General features: G+C 44.3%; 1 protein-coding gene across 6 annotated transcripts in view; it reads right to left on the bottom strand.

Annotated features, from left to right (window-relative positions):
* The window catches only part of STON2 (stonin 2), a 184,604-nt gene that overhangs the window by 16,954 nt on the left and 150,935 nt on the right, over window positions 1-16,715 (bottom strand). For all 6 annotated transcript variants that reach the window (XM_070378420.1, XM_070378423.1, XM_070378424.1 and 3 more), the window contains one exon: window positions 1,095-2,933. In XM_070378420.1, coding sequence (XP_070234521.1) covers window positions 1,095-2,933 — 1,839 coding nt within the window. The remainder of the gene's footprint in view (window positions 1-1,094; window positions 2,934-16,715) is intronic.

The raw sequence follows: 16,715 nt of genomic DNA, 5'->3' as shown, positions 1-16,715 counted from the left end.
AAAGCTGGTTTGCTCACTCCCGAGTTTTGTCATTCCACCAAATCTCACCGGATCCAAGAGGAAAGCCATTGCCTTTGGGCTCACCCAGGCAGACAAGCACCCCTGCTCACTTGTGTAGGCCAGCAAGGGCTGGTGAGCTGTCTCCTTTGATCAAACACTCCTTCCCTTACTTTTTGTCAGAGTTCCAGTCCTTCTGGACTTCATGTCCTGGCTGTCTTCAGTCTGACCAGAGGCCCCTTCTCTCTCTCCCTTTCTCTCTCTCTCAAAGTCGCTCAGTCGTGGACGAGTCTTTCAACCCCATGCACTGTCGTCCAGCCTTCTCCATCCGTGGCGTTCCCAGGCAAGAATACTCAAGTGGGTAGCCATTCCCCTCTCCAGGGGATCTTCCCAACCCAGGGATTGAACCCAGGTCTCCCCCATTGCAGGCAGACTTCTTTACCATCTGAGCCACCAGGGAAGCCCCCGGAGGCCCCTTCCCCATACCCAAATCCCAGCTCTAAGCTTGGGACATTATGATTGACGGGCCTTGCACAGGATTGCTGGAATCATAAATCCAACTCCCCGCCTACACTGTACACGATTGGCCATCACCTGGCCCTTTTACCTGCACCCAGGCAGGGAAACCTGGCGTGCAGCAGCCCGTGGGATGGCAAAGAGCTGGACATGACTCAGCAACTGAATAACAACAACAGGATGCAGATGTCTCTTCAAAACCCAGAAGCCTTCTAGGGTCTGAAAAAAAAAAAATAGCTTCCAACACCAGCTAAAATTTTGAGTCAGAAAACAAATTCATAAGCTGTCTTAGAAATGTGCTTGGCAACTCCGCTAAGAAGAATAACGCATTGTTTCAGGAAAGAAGTGTGAAGAAGGTAGGGGAATAAAAAGATGGAGTGACCTGGGTCATGCAGGTTTGTGACTTAACCTCACTCAAATAACTTGTGCTTCCTGGCCGTCCATTCCCCTGACCCTGCCCACTACCATTCCCCTCACATAGCACAAAACCAGCACTTTGCAGGGGAAGAGAAAGCGGGCACTTGGATCCCAGCTCTTTCGCCCTGTGTGGCAGCTCTCAAAGAAGATGGAACTCTGCCTACCTGAGTTTTTGTCGGGCAGTCGGTTTATCCTCCACACGATGGCATTGAAAGCGTGCTCGTACTTGGCAGTCCCCAGGGTGACTCTCATGACCGGCTCAGAGCCGGAAATGCTGGCTGAGCCAAAACTTGCCCCCCGGTTCACTTTGGCTTTCAGAGACTTCTCCCCCAGGACGCTTTCCCTGCGGAAGTTTTTCACCCACTCGCTGGGCACGGGGTAGCGGACCATCACATTCTCGCAGGGGACCTGGGTGAGGGGGTCCCAGTTGGAGGAGAAGCCCGCCGACATCCTCAGCCAGCTCTGCACCTCCACCTCCGCCCCGTGGATGCTCGCCGCCGTCCTGAGCGTGAAGGGCAAGGTCTTCTCAGCGAACACGGTCCGGAACCGCATGAGCTCGAAGCGGCAGGCGTCCAGAGGGTTGAAGAGGATGACGCGCGAGCCGCGGAACACGTCCTCATCCACGCAGCCGTGGAAGCGGCACTCGTGGAGCCGGATCCACTTGGTGGTAGTGGTGGGCACGATGTCCTGGCGGGACACCACCTCGTTCCCTTTGACCAGGACGTCGTTGAGACCCAGCCGGCACTCGGCCAGGCCCGAGAGGAAGCTCAGCACGTGGATCCGTGTCAGGACACGGTGCTGGAGGATCTGGTTGTCTCCCTTGCTCACGAGGCCAGAGAATTCATCTTGGACGTCCACCGTCATCTCCTCTTCCAGGTAGTTCAGGCCGACCGTGCTCAGCTCCGTTGACAACACCGGCAGCTCCATGAGGCGGTCCTGAACCGCACGGATGAAGCTCAGGAAGTCCTCGTAGTTGGTGGTGCCCAGCTTGATGACTTGCTCCCTCTCGGCCAAGTGGGCCACGGCGGGTTTAGGCTGGTACTTCTTCTTCTCCTTGTAGGTGACCCGGTCTATCCGCAAGCTGTGGATCCTACCATTCTCGTCGTAGTTTTGGAGCCGGGGTTCAGAAATCTCATGGTACATCTCCAGCTTGAACTCACGGAATGGCCTCTCCAGGCCCTGCTCGTAATACAGCTGCAGGTAACCACCGTCCGTCAGTTTGATGTAGATGGGTCCCCAGTGCCTAGAGGACATGATGTTCTTCTTCTCGGGGATCCTAAGCATCATGGGCCACCCATCCCTGGGTGGGGACTGCTCGGAGCCTGCTGGGTGGGCATCCAGTTCAGCCCAGGCGGCCGGGTCATCATCAGGGAGTGTCACACCACCCAAGTGGTCGGAATCCTCGATTTGGAGCCTCTTGAGTTTTTCCACAGCATCCGAGCGTGACTGGTTTCGGCTCGAGTCATCAAAACTGATGGCGTCCCGGTAGACGACAATGAGGGAATCTCTCTGGCTCTTGCCTAGGGTACTGGACACAGAACTGCTCTGGGCTCGCCTCTCCTGCTCCTCAAAGAAAGCCCGGAAAGGGTTGATGGGGGAGGGCTGTACATCCTGTAGCGTCTCATTCAGAAAAGGATTGGTGGCCCGCCACGGTGGAGCCTCTGGCACGGCAGGCGGACGGCTTACGGAGGACACGTCTAGCTTCTGAACTTTGGAGAAGTTCATCAAAGAGCTCTTGGGCCGTTCCCTCTTCTTAAATGACCCTGTTGAGTTGTAAGGTCCATCTGGGGTCACAGAGGCGAGAGGCAGTGTTTCTGGCTTCAGAGGAGACGTGATGGGGGACAAAGGGCCGCTGACTTCATTGTCATCAAAAGTGACCCAGCTGGGGAAACGCGCAGAGGTCACTGGTGTGGTGGGGTGCCCGTTCATGGCCGGGCTGCCGGCCTGCCAGCTGATGGCCTCCATCTCTACCTCTTCATCCTCCTGAAGAGAGGAGGAATTGTCTGAAAGGAAAAGGAGAACATGTGAGGGACTGCTGTTCAGGGCCTCTATGAGTATGGGGACGAGGGAGTTTTGCTAGAATTTTAGCTGGAATCCAGTAAATTCCTAAGCAGTTCATTACCTATCTCAAGTGTTTAGTCTGGCACAGCTCTTAACAGTTTTGTAGTAAGCACACCAGAGAAAGTAGAAGTCGCTCAGTCGTGTCTGACTCTTTGCAATGCCATAGACTATACAGTCCTTGGAATTCTCCAGGCCAGAATACTGGAGTGGGTAGCTTTTCCCTTCTCCAGCGGATCTTCCCAACCCAGGGATCGAACCCAGCTCTCCCACATTGCAGGTAGATTTTTTACTGTCTGAGCCACCACAGAAGCCCACTAGGGGGCCATACCTTAAATGCAGTAAGAATGCAAACGTCAATACAGAAGCACTGAGAGAACCCAGGTCCGTCACAATTTAACTCTTATACATTCTACTTTATTTTATAGAAGTTTCTGGAATAGGTTTCTTTTTTCTTTTTGACTCTAATGTATGTACTCTTAATTTTTAAAAATCAAAACCACCTCTTACATAAAATGATATAAAGCTGATCACATTGAACAAAACAAGCCATATGCTCTAAGTCATGATATGACTGTGAACAATGTAATTAGAGGGATTTTTACCCAAATGTGATCAATAAATACTAAAGACAAAATGCTAACATCCTTAATATGAAATAAGTTTCATATACAAGTGAATAAGAAAATATAAAAACTTGAAATAAAGGCAGAGGACAGATAGACAACCCAGGAAAGAGAAAGCAAAAATGTCTAATAACTACGTGGGAAATGTTCAGTTTCACTAGCAATAAGAAAAATGAAAATTAAATTCCCCCCAAATAAAGTGAAGATTTTCCAAGTTTTAGTATTTGATGAGGGTAAGGGTGCTATAATATAAACAGTAAATAGATCCTCAGTGGGACCATAAGTTGCTACAAATTCTCTGAAAATGGTTTGGCCGTTTGTATTAAGGGTCTTACAATGACTTAGTAATCTTACCCTAAGGAAATGAATCCAAACTGTGAACCAAGTTTGGGGTGAATGTTAGGAAACTGAGGCACACAGTGGAATAACACACAGCCATTAAAATGTTTACAAGTCCGTAGAAACATAAGAAAATGCTCCTGATATTAATCTCTTCTTTTTTCTCTAAAATATTTTTTCCATCTTGGGGTTTATTTTATAAAGGACAACAAAGACTATTATAAATAAAACTCCACTCTTGCAGAGCCTTCAAGGAAGGAGCTGCAAAGTTGAGTTTCAAGGCAGGAAAAATCCACACCTTTTCAGTAAAGACCCTGTGCATCTGCTGTGGTTGTGCAAAGGGAGAGGGGTGTGGGGCCTTTACAAAGCCAGGAGTGGATTCTGATGAAGGAATGTCCAGGAAAACAAATCAGTGTCTGGCACAGAGCCATTGCTCAGTAAAGGGTTGTTGACTGAATGAGTGAGAAAAGAAACTCTGCTCTGGAGCAGTTGTGTTCTCTCTGTCTCCTTAGAAATGTGTATCGGGATCTCCATCCCACCCACCGTCTCCACCTCCAGACATTTGGACTCAAAGAGAAATGAATATTCAAACAGTTGAGTTTTCTTACCATCCTGCTAAATCTTCATGAATATCATACCCAGCCACGCCAAATCAGCAGTGTGACATATAATTAGACACGTAATTACACATGGATGGGATGGCTACCTGTCATCCATCTTTCAAAGTATATTTATTCAAACAAATAGTGATTACCTCTACTGAAAGCATCAGTTTGAAAATGTAAGCTGAATACATGCGCGCACACACATACGTACCCACACTCACCCTAGAAATAAAATGAGCAAAAAGTATTTTCTGTATGTACAGCATCACAAAAGAATTTCAAAGCATTTTAAAATTAAAGAGGAGGCTCTCCTTCAAATTAATGATTAGTGTAGTTTGTAGATGTATAAGTGATTTATTTTCTGGAAAATGAAGGGAAAAGAATCAGAAAACAATCAAGGTTTGTAGGACATATTTTACTACTACTACTACTACTACTATTGTTATCATTATTATTACAGTGAGGTGGTTGTAATGAGGGCTAAAGGGAACAATGTAGCCCTAAGTAAAATATAATCACTTCCTTGAAATAGTAACTGAACCTCCCTAGGGAAGGAGATGTATCACAAAATGTATCACTTTCTAATGAAGCAGCTCTATGGAGCTTTTGTGGACAGTATTTTCACTCAGACAGTCTGGTGCTGACTCACCCCTTGTACCAGGGATATCCTTTCTGCCTTGGAGCTCAGGACTACTCCCAAGCTTCACATGTACCCTAAGTCCTTTTTGCTTGGAGTGGATTCAGCCAAAGCTGTTTATTCTTGCTGCCAAAGGGTTCTCTTCTGTTGGGAATTTTGTCCCCAAAATAGCACTTACCATCCTCTCCCAAACTGAAAAAAAAAAAAAAAAGGAAAAAAAGGCCTTTGTCTCCACTGAAGATAATTTAACTTTCTTACAGTAAGTCTTAGAGTTTTAAGCCAAGTTACTTGAAATCACACCAAGTTCTAGACAGTTTTGAAGCATCAGACTCAGAATACAATTTAAATGAAGTTATCTTTAAATTTGGGGCTTCCCTGGTGGCTCAGACGGTAAAGAATTTGCCGACAACGCGGGAGACCCAGGTTTGATCCCTGAGTTGGGAAGATCCCCTGGAGAAGGAAATAGCAACCACTCCAGTATTCTTGCCTGGAGAATTTCATGGACAGAGGAGCCTGGTGAGCTACAGTCCATGGGGTCACAAAGAGTCAGACACAACTGAGCGACTAACACACACACATCTTCAAATCTGGAGGCAAACTTTTTAATTAGATCAATTTCTAGAGATTCTATATTCATTAAATAGTATCAAAAGACTGTTACAAAGCTACCTCTTCTTTGGCATCTTCATCTTCCATGATTACAAACTGTTTTAAAAATCCATCTTTGGGGATGGTGGTAGTGTAGTAGGTCAAATTTCTGAAAATGAGAATTTGGTTTTCTACAAAATCATTTATAAGGAAAAAATAATAAAAGCATTTTTCTAGATGAAAAACAAAATTGGTTCATAGTTCACAGAGGGTCATGGTGGTTCATATTTTCATATGAAAATAAAGCATTTCTTGAAGTGAACCTAAGGACTGCCAAATACTATTTTTAAAATTCTCCCCTATTAACACAGAGTTCTCTTCCCTGCTCGGGAAGATCCCCTGGAGAAGGGAACAGCTACCCACTCCAGTATTCTTACCTGGAGAATCCCATGGACAGAGAAGCCTGGAGGGTTACAGTCCATGGGGTCACAAAGAGTCGGATACGAATGAGTTAAAGAACACTTTCACTTTCTAAATATCCACTAATAGGAGACTGGTTATATCCACTGTTATATCCTTAAACTGGAATCCCATCAGTCATGATGACGCTGTTGATGATGTTAACTCACATGGAAGCTGATCATGATATCTATATTACTGAGTAAATAACAAGAGCCCACAATGTGGAGTCAGACTGCCTGGGTTTCAATTCCATATCCATATATAAGCCATATAGCTTATTAGCTATATGGCTTCGGGCAAGTTGTTTTAACTTCTGTGTCTCCACTTTCCCATCAATGAAACTAGAAAAATATTAAATCCCACCTAACAGCGTTGCTCGGAAAAATTAATCCAGATGTTAGAATTGTGTTTGGTAAACATTAAGTGTTCATTAGACATTGGCTGCTATACCTACTGTTGTTGCTGCTGCTAGAATGATATATGCTCATGATATAAAGTATATAAACACATTAAAAAGCTTTTTGATGTGAAAACAAATATGTGGGGTAAGAAGTGATTTTTGATATTCTAAATCTGTAGTCTTTTTGTCTTTCAAAAATGCTGTATTGCTTACAAAATAAAGAAATACCAAAAGGTCAAAATGTATCTTTATGCCTCCCACTAACTAACCTTAGAGAAAGAAAACCAAGAGCTTTGCTGTAGTCTGTGTTGATAAAGCCACAGTTAGATCTTTCCTAAGACACTTGTGACTGGTGTGGCTGGTATTGGAAACAATCGGGGGAAGGGAAAGTCTGGCAAATTTCTCCACTAAGAAACAAGCAAAATGAAATCTCTTCAGAACAACACTATCATCCACAATTCTGTTTTACTGACTTATTAAAATATAACCAAAATCCAGCTTCATTTTACTTACTCTCTCTTCCACTCGCTACCTCCAAATTACTTTTAGTATTATGAGTTGTTGGTGGTGGTTTAGTAGCCAAATCGTGTCCAACTCTTGTGACCCCATGGACTGTAGCCTTCCAGGCTCCTCTGTCCATTGGGATTCTCCAGGCAAGAACTGGAGTGGGTTGCCATTGCCTTCTCCACAGGTGTTATGAGTTGGGCTGCTGCTAAATAAAAGCCATGGATGAGGGTTAGGTTTTCATCCTACATCACAGGGATAATTTCCAGTACCTTTCCAGTAGTCATGTGTGGATGTGAGAGTTGGACTATAAAGAAAGCTGAGTGCCAAAGAATTCATGCTTTTGAACTGTGCTGTTGGAGAAGCCTCTTGAGAGTCCCTTGGACTGCAAGGAGATCTAACCAGTCTATCCTAAAGGAAATCAGTCCTGAATATTCATTGAAAGGACTGATGCTGAAGCTGAAACTCCAATATTTTGGCCACCTGATGTGAAGAACTGACTTATTGGAAAAGACCCTGATGCTGGAAAAGATTGACGGCAGGAGCAGAAGGGGACAATAGAGTATGAGATGGTTGGATGGCATCACCGACTCAATGGACATGAGTTTGAGTAAACTCCGGGAGTTGGTGATGGACAGGGAGGCCTGGTGTGCTGCAGTCCATGGGGTCGCAAAGAGTCAGACACGACTGAGCGACTGACCTGAAGTGAACTGAAGAGCTTCCTTAGTGCCTTTACCAATATAAACAAAAAAGAAATGGTGGGCCCTTTTGATGTTAGTCCACAATCGATTTTAAGTTCCCCAAAGATTAAATTAATTGATTACAATGGCAATCAAAACCACCAAACTGCAGAAAAAGTAAGCTCTGTGGGGGAAAAATGTAAGGTTATATAATATTTTTGAAAAAAGCAGATGAGACTTGCCATCTTCCTCCCCCATTTGTTAACCTAATTTATTAAATGCAATGACAAGTGCAAAACACTTATTGAGAGCTGTCCCTTGGAATTTATGAGCAGTGGCAAAAACAAACAGATTACTGCAGTAACAGTTACTGTTGCACAAGAGCATGTACTGCATGACCAGCCTTGGATTATCAGTGGGCACCTAAATATTTGTGTGTGTGTTCAGCTGCCAAGTCGTGTCTGACTCTTTGCAACCCCATGGACTGTGGCGTGCCAGGCCTCACTGTCCCTCACCATCTCCCAGAGTTTGCCCAAGTTCATGTCCATTAAATTGGTAACACCATCCAACCATCTCATCCTCTGTCACCCTCTTCTTCTGCCTTCAATCTTTCCCAGGATCAGAGTCTTTTCCAGTGAGTCAGCTGTTTGTATCAGGTGCCCAAAGTATTGGAGCTTCAGCTTCAGCATCAGTCCTTCCAATAGTATTCAGGGTTGACTTCCTTTAGGACTGACTGGTTTGATTTCCCTCCTGTCCAAGGGACTCTCAAGAGTCTTCTCCAGCACCAGAGTTCAAAAGCATCAATTCTAGCAAGAAGAGGAACATAGAATTTTCTGACTTGAAGGGATTTTAGAAATAAGAAAACCTGACTCCTTCATTTTGTTGAGAAAGCTGACACTCAGTGAGTTTAAGTCAACTGCCTAAAATGAAACTGAAAGTCAAGTCCTAATTTTAATATTCAGTAACTCTGGTATTGTCTTAACGCTTGTTCATTAAGTTAAAATCTGGTTAATTTACCTTTGAGATTGGCAAGAGTTATCTCGACACACAACTTTTTAGGAGCACTGTTCAGCGGGAGAAAAGAAGTTAAACAATGACTGACATTTCCAGAGGGAAGCCTTTCGGCATGAAGTCAGCCCCTGATATGTGAAGGTGTATGGGTGAGAGAAAGGAGTTATTCGTTTAAACCTTATCAGGGAAGCTTCTTAACTTGGATAAAATAAGCTTAGTCGTCGCAATACACTGATAAAAAGGGGAGTCAGAGGGTCTGAGTCTGTTTATCTGTCCTTAGCATTCTTAGCATTTATTGTCCTGGAGAGGGGATGTTTGGATGCTGGTCAGAGATATATCAAAGTGAAGAAGTGAGTTCATCAAACTACCACTTACCACCACTTGACAGAATCTCTATCACTTCACACTAGGTTCTGGTTTTTATTCAGTGAACTGAACTGAACTGAACTGAAGAGGGACTAAGAAGCAGTACTGAGCACCTTCCAATGACTGGTCCAGCTCACAGGCCAACTCCCTCCCTGCTTATCAAGATGGGCTAACATATTTCATCACTTTTTTTCCCTCATAAAAACAAGCATCAGACTTTAAGTTTGATGAATGGCCCAGGAACATCCCCAGTATTTTGGGTGTGCCTACCTAGTCTGTTGGAGAAGGTGCTATCACCCCACTCCAGTACTCTTGCCTGGAAAATCCCATGGATGGAGGAGCCTGGTAGGCTGCAGTCCATGGGGTTGCGAAGAGTCGGACATGACTCAGCGACTTCACTTCACCTAGTCTGTTCTAAATTTTTAAAATCTGGTTCTAAACATCTGGGCTTCCCAGGTGGCTCAGGGCTAAAGAATCCACCTGCCAATTAAGGAGCCACAGGAGATGAGGGTTCAATCCCCGGGACGAGAAGATCCCCAGAGGAGGCAAAGGCAGCCCACTCCAGTATTCTTGCCAGGATAATCCCATAAACAGAGGAGCCTAGAGCGCTACAGTCTACAGGGTTGCGAAGCATTGTACACGACTGACCACGCACGCACGCATGTCTAAACATTTCCTGGTTTTACCATTACCCATTTCCCCATGCATCTTCAACACTCAGCACTTTGGATCCGTGCTTTTGGCTTCTTCCTCTAACAACTAAACTTCCAACTCAACTGGCTCACCAGTTCTCTGCCTTAATGTGCCTCTCTGATGTCGGCTTCTCATGTTGTCTGAGACGAAGGCTCTAGTCTCCAACACCCACCTGGGCAGAGATCCCACTGTAACACCTTGCTGTTGTCTGAAGGGGCCAACTTCAGTTCCCCAGCAGAGGTCACAGGCAGGGGAGCAGGGCTAGATTCCAGTATCTACAGTAAACTGAAAAACTGGCAATCCATTTTACAAATTAGTCTCTTAACATTTTAAATATCAGGGCATCTCAGAGACTTAACTAGTGATGCTACCTGATGACCTAACCTAATCCGTGTTTTACTTATTTTTCCATTCCATAGTGAAAAAGCCTCCTGCATTTCTCTCCCATCTTAAACTGTTTTCAGAGCCCACCAAAGAGGAGCGAACTGAGAGGAGTTTCCAGGGTCTGAGCCCTTTTGGACAGTCTGTGAAGCTCTCTGCTTACTGACCCATCACAATCTTCCATGTGACAAAGTAGTGGAAAGGGCTCTTCTGGTTCAGGAGCTAAAAAGAAAAGGAGCAACGTCCTGGTGTTACTGTCAAGGAGACCATATAGGCGGGGCAAGAGAAACGAAGGTGTCCATCCTGACTCTGGTTTGAGCACAGTTCTGTCCTGCCAGTGCCAGGCCTGGGGACCTGGGACAGGACTACCTAGAGGGGCACTGGGCAAGTTCCCACACGCCTTCAGTGTGGTCAGGACGGATCGCTCATCAGGACTGCCTGCGTCGTTGCCATCGTGGGAGTCTCACCTGTGTGTGTCCCCACAGCCTCACACACGATTCACCTGGTCACCACGTGAAGACACACCCCAGTCACGAGCCAGGATGCTCATAAGCTCCAAGGGACCACTGAACCCACAAGGGGGGCAATGGTGCAGTCAAGGTCCGGACTTCAGTGAAAAACTAGACATCCTAAAGCAGTGTTAAAAGGGACTGAACCCTGCTGTTACATTTGGTCAGAGATCTCAGTGTCTAACAGCCTCACCCCTCTTATACAAACAGGTAAAAACCAGGTGTCAGGTTTTGTAGGTTGCTCCCCCAATCCTGGAACTTCTTCTGATGAAGGTAATGACACACCTCACCACATTTACCATGTCTTACTGCAACACTGAGAAATGGAGAAGGTCCAGATCTGTGAAGAATTAGGGAGCACCCAAAGAAAGCTGAGCGCCAAAGAATTGATGCTTTTGAACTGTGGTGTTGGAGAAGACTCTTGAGAGTCCCTTGGACTGCAAGGAGATCCAACCAGTCCATCCTAAAGGAGATCAGTCCTGGGTGTTCATTGGAAGGACTGATGTTGAAGCTGAAACTCCAATATTTTGGCCACCTGATGTGAAGAGCTGACTCATTCGAAAAGACCCTGATGCTGGGAAAGATTGGGGGCAGGAGGAGAAGGGGACGACAGAGGATGAGATGGTTGGATGGTATCACCGACTCCTATATGCAGTAAGTCACTTCTTTTCAACTGAATTTGGAATAGTTTGATTTCATTTCAGTACTTGTCCAGCTCCCTTTTAGTCAGCAAGATCAAAGGAGACATTCTTACAGACTGGTGGTAGGTGCGACTTATAAACTGTAAGTTCAGTTCAGTTCAGTCGCTCAGTCATGTCCGACTCTTTGCAACCCCATGAATCGCAGCACTCCGGGCCTCCCTGTCTATCAACAACTCCCGGAATTCACCCAGACTCTCGTCCATCGAGTCAGTGATGCCATCCAGCCATCTCATCCTCTGTCATCCCCTTCTCCTCCTGCCCCCAATCCCTCCCAGCATCAGAGTCTTTTCTTCTTGCATGCGAAGAGTCAACTCTTCGCATGAGGTGGCCAAAGTACTGGAGTTTCAGCTTTAGCATCATTCCTTCCAAAGAAATCCCAGGGCTGATCTCCTTCAGAATGGACTGGTTGGATCTCCATGCAGTCCAAGGGACTCTCAAGAGTCTTCTCCAACACCACAGTTCAAAAGCATCAATTCTTCGGCACTCAACCTTCTTCACAATCCAACTCTCACATCCATACATGACCACAGGAAAAACCATAGCCTTGACTAGACGGACCTTTGTTGGCAAAGTAATGTCTCTGCTTTTGAACATGCTATCTAGGTTGGTCATAACTTTCCTTCCAAGGAGTAAGCATCTTTTAATTTCATGGCTGCAATCACCATCTGCAGTGATTTTGGAGCCCAGAAAAATAAAGTCTGACACTGTTTCCATTGTTTCCCCATCTATTTCCCATGAAGTGATGGGACCGGATGCCATGATCTTCATTTTCTGAATGTTGAGCTTTAAGCCAACTTTTTCACTCTCCACTTTCACTTTCATCAAGAGGCTTTTGAGTTCCTCTTCACTTTCTGCCATAAGGGTGGTGTCATCTGCATATCTGAGCCTATTGATATTTCTCCCGGCAATCTTGATTCCAGCTTGTGTTTCTTCTAGTCCAGCATTTCTCATGATGTACTCTGCATATAAGTTAAATAAGCAGGCTGACAATATATAGCCTTGACATACTTCTTTTCCTATTTGGAAGCAGTCTGTTGTTCCATGTCCAGTTCTAACTGTTGCTTCCTGACCTGCATACAGATTTCTCAAGAGAGAGATCAGGTGGTCTGGTACTCCCATCTCTTTCAGAATTCTCCACAGTTTATTGTGATCCACACAGTCAAAGGCTTTGGCGTAGTCAATAAAGCAGAGATAGATGTTTTTCTGGAACTCTCTTGCTTTTTCCATGATCCAGCGGTTGTTGGCAATTTGATCTCTGGTTCCTCTGCCTTTTCTAAAACCAGCTTGAATATCAAGAAGTTCACGGTTCACATATTGCTGAAGCCTGGCTTGGAGAATTTTGAGCTTTACTTTACTAGTGTGTGAGATGAGTGCAATTGTGTGGTAGTTTGAGCTGTAAACATAAGTTAAAACGGTGGTTTAGCCACTACGTCGTGTCTGACTGGTGTGACCCCATGAACTGTAGCCCTCCAGGCTCCTCTGTCCATGGGGTTCTCCCAGCAAGAATAGTGGAATGGGTTGCCATTTCCTTCTCCGGGACATCTTCCTGACCCAGGGATTGAACCTGGGTCTCCTGCATTGCAGGCAGTTTCTTTACTGAGCTACCAGGAAAGCTCCTAAATTAAAATAATCTGTTAGAAAAACAACAAACAACTAATTCCTACCATGCCAATAGATTTATTCTAGCAGGTAGAGATCTATTTGTACTCTCGGACCTGTCAAGCTTTTTGGAAGACCTCAAAGGCAAATGGAGTGTAAAGCTCCTCCAGATGATTTGCACCCACACTCAGCGTTTTTCCTGGCTGGCCCCAGTACCCTCTTCATCCAGCATATGAACAGCAGGGTCCCCTGGGTGGACACAAGGTCTATAATAGAAAACATAGCTTCAGGGTGGTTTATACTAATGCTGCCTTGAGTTCCTGGCCCCATGCTCATCCTCACCACTTAATCTGTGACCCTGCAGAGAAGGTAAAGGACTTTGATGTCAGACTGACATGGCCTTGCTTTGGAAAATTGCAATATTGGGCATGTTACTGAACCTTCTCTAAGCCTCATGTTTATCAACTCTTCAAGGGAATTAACAGTACCCACTTTGTAGTGTTGTGAGGGTAAATGAGATCAATTAAGGACAGTGAATTTAACTAGTCCACAGCACAATAAATGTTAGCAATCATGATAAAAATATGTAAATATTATCATTATTTCAGAGTCCTTAAGCAAAAAAAGGAGTGAGTTGGGGGGGAAGCAGGGAGAAACAACTGCCTTGGAAGTTTTATCACTATCAAAGGAAAGGGGGGAGTGGAGAAAAAAAGAAGAATGTTTGTCTCGGGCTACAATTCCATGAATCTGAATCTTCCCACAATTATTGCAAAGGCTTAGGAATTACAAGAGATGTGAGAGTCTGCATTCACAAAGCCACCTTGATTATCACAAAACAGCGCTAGAATCAGCTACATAAGGGAAGTGCGAAGTCATGAGTGCACTTTGCTCAAGACAGGACACAAAACTTCCTATTAACCCTCTAGTACTAAGAATTGCCTTTGCAATTGCAGGCTGAGTCTAAGATGTTTTAGTGTTCCAGGGCAGCAGGCCCCAGAGAGGAGGAGTGCACCCAAGTATGTACACAGAATGAGCCACTTGGACATGAGAAGAAAAATACCAGAACTTCTGTTTTTGTTGACTTTTTAACCCATCCTTTAAACATTTCTATTTTTTTGTTTATATTAGAAAACATATACTAAAAATATCTAGTATGTTTGTAATTTAGAAATACATTTATAATATAGTATATTTATAAATATACAAATATTAGAGGTTCATGATCAAACCTTTGGAGAGACATGACCAAACATTTAGAGAAGGCTGGATCAGTGCACTAGGCATATTTTAAATACTTATCATGGGTGCACACACACACACACACACACACACACACACACAGATACCACCTCTTCCCTGTCTCCGTCAGAGTGGGCTACTGTAATCAGAAATATGGTCTTGGTTGTCAGTCAAAAGGGAAAGGTACTTTGGCAAATAAGAAGGATGTATTACTCTCTGAAGCTCTCCTTTTGTTTGGGCAATAATTGAATCGTAGATGCTCCAGCTCCCTGGTGGTGCTAGCAACCTATATCTTAGCCTTTTCACGTTGCATAGAACCCAGTTAAGCTTGACTTGATCATCACCCACCTTGCTCTCTAGGAAGTTTTAAAACCAGTCTTCCACCTCTTCAAAATGATAAAACTCATCTAAACAAATAACTGTTGGACTTGCTGCCAGGGCAACAAGTTCAACCTCACTATCACAATACTGGTCTTTTGATGTCTCTCTCTTGGCTATACACTTAGTGCCCAATAAACATATAGCAATGCTAGAAAGAGGGGCTGTCTCAAAAGACACTGAATAGCCAAAGCAATCTTGAGAAAGAAGAATGGAGCTGGAGGAATCAATCCTCCAGACTTAAGACTGTACTGCAAAGCCACCATCATCAAGACAGTTCAGTACTAGAACAAAAACAGAAATAAAATGTAGGGTAAGGGAGTTAGAGAAGGCGAGGTTCAGACAAAGAACAAGACGAGCACTTTACGGGAACAGATCCCCTTTAATGAGGCGAGAATGCGCAGCAGTCAGATTAGTGAGCTGCTGCACTAACCCAAGAAAAGAGTAAGTATATATAGGCATGTATGTGGAAAGCTACTGTCTTAAGGGGGCCTGTTCTTCTCCAAGGTTGTTCAGAGTAGTTATCTCTTAAACGGCTGGGGCAAGGAATTTTGGAGATCGGCCAGAGGCTGGACTGTGGGAGCTGGGCGTAATCAGCCTTAATGTCCAATTTTTTTTTTCGGTTGAGAGAGTTCTTTGTTTTGCATAGAATGGTGAGGAGGACCTGGAGGGGAGTTTTAACTCCAGGCTATTTTGAGCCATGTAACTTTCCTTCTTATAAACCAATGGAACAAGATGGAAAGTCCAGAGATAAACCATACACTTATGTGTACCTTATTTTTGACAAAGGAGGCAAGGATATACAATGGGGCAAAGATAGCCTCTGCAATAAATGCTGCTGGGAAAACTGGACAGCTATGTGTAAAAGAATGAAATTAGAACACTTCTAAACACCACACACAAAGATAAACTCAAAATTGATTAAAGACCTAAATGTAAGACCAGAAACTATAAAACTTTTGGAGGAAATCATAGGCAGAACACACTATGACATAAATCACAGCAAGATCCTCTATGACCCACCTCCTAGAGCAATGGAAACAAAAATAAACAAGTGGGACCTAATTAAACTTAAGAGCTATTGCACAGCAAAGGAAACTATAAACAAGGTGAAAAGACAATCCTCAGAATGAGCGAAAATAATAGCAAATGAAACAACAGAAAAGGATTAATTTCTAAAATATACAAGAGCTCACACAAGTCAATACCAGAAAAATAAAACTCAATCAAAAAGTGGGAAGAAGACCTAAACAGACATTTTTCCAAAGAAGACAAACAGATGGCCAATAAACACATGAAAAGATGCTCAACAGCACTCATTATTAGAGAAATGCAAATCAAAACTACAATATTACCTCACACCAGTCCGATTGGCCACCATCAAAAAAATCTACAAACAATAAACGCTGGAGAGGGTGTGGAGAAGGGAATGCTCTTGCACTGTTGGTGGGAATGTAAATTGATACAGCCACTATGGAAGACGGCAAGGAGATTCCTTAAAAACTAAGACTAAAACCACCATATGACCCAGCAATCCCACTACTAAGCATAAACCCTGAGGAAACCAAAATTGAAAAAGACACGTGTACACCAGTGTTCACTGCAGCTCTGTTTACAACAGCTAGAACATGGAGGCGACCTAGGTGTCCACTGACAGATGAACGGATAAGGAAGCTGTGGTACGTATATACAATGCAATATAACTCAGCCATAAAAAGGAATGCATTTGAGTCAGTTCTAATGAGGTGGACGAACCTAGAGCCTCTTATACTGAGTGAAGTAAATCAGAAAGAGAAAAACAAATATTGTATTCAGTTCAGTTGCTCAGTCTGACTCTTTGCGACCCCATGGACTGCAGTACGCCAGGCCTCTCTGTCCATCACCAACTCCTGGAGTTTACTCAAACTCATGTCCATTGAGTCGGTAATGCCATCCAACCATCTCATCCTCTGTCATCCCCTTCTCCTCCCACCTTCAATCTTTCTCAGCATCAGGGTCTTTTCAAATGA

This window comes from Bos mutus, chromosome 10 (genome assembly GCF_027580195.1).
Source record: "Bos mutus isolate GX-2022 chromosome 10, NWIPB_WYAK_1.1, whole genome shotgun sequence".
Lineage (NCBI taxonomy): Eukaryota > Metazoa > Chordata > Mammalia > Artiodactyla > Bovidae > Bos > Bos mutus.
The sequence above is the reverse complement of the archived record's forward strand: the minus strand, read 5'-3'. Positions and strand labels throughout refer to the sequence as shown.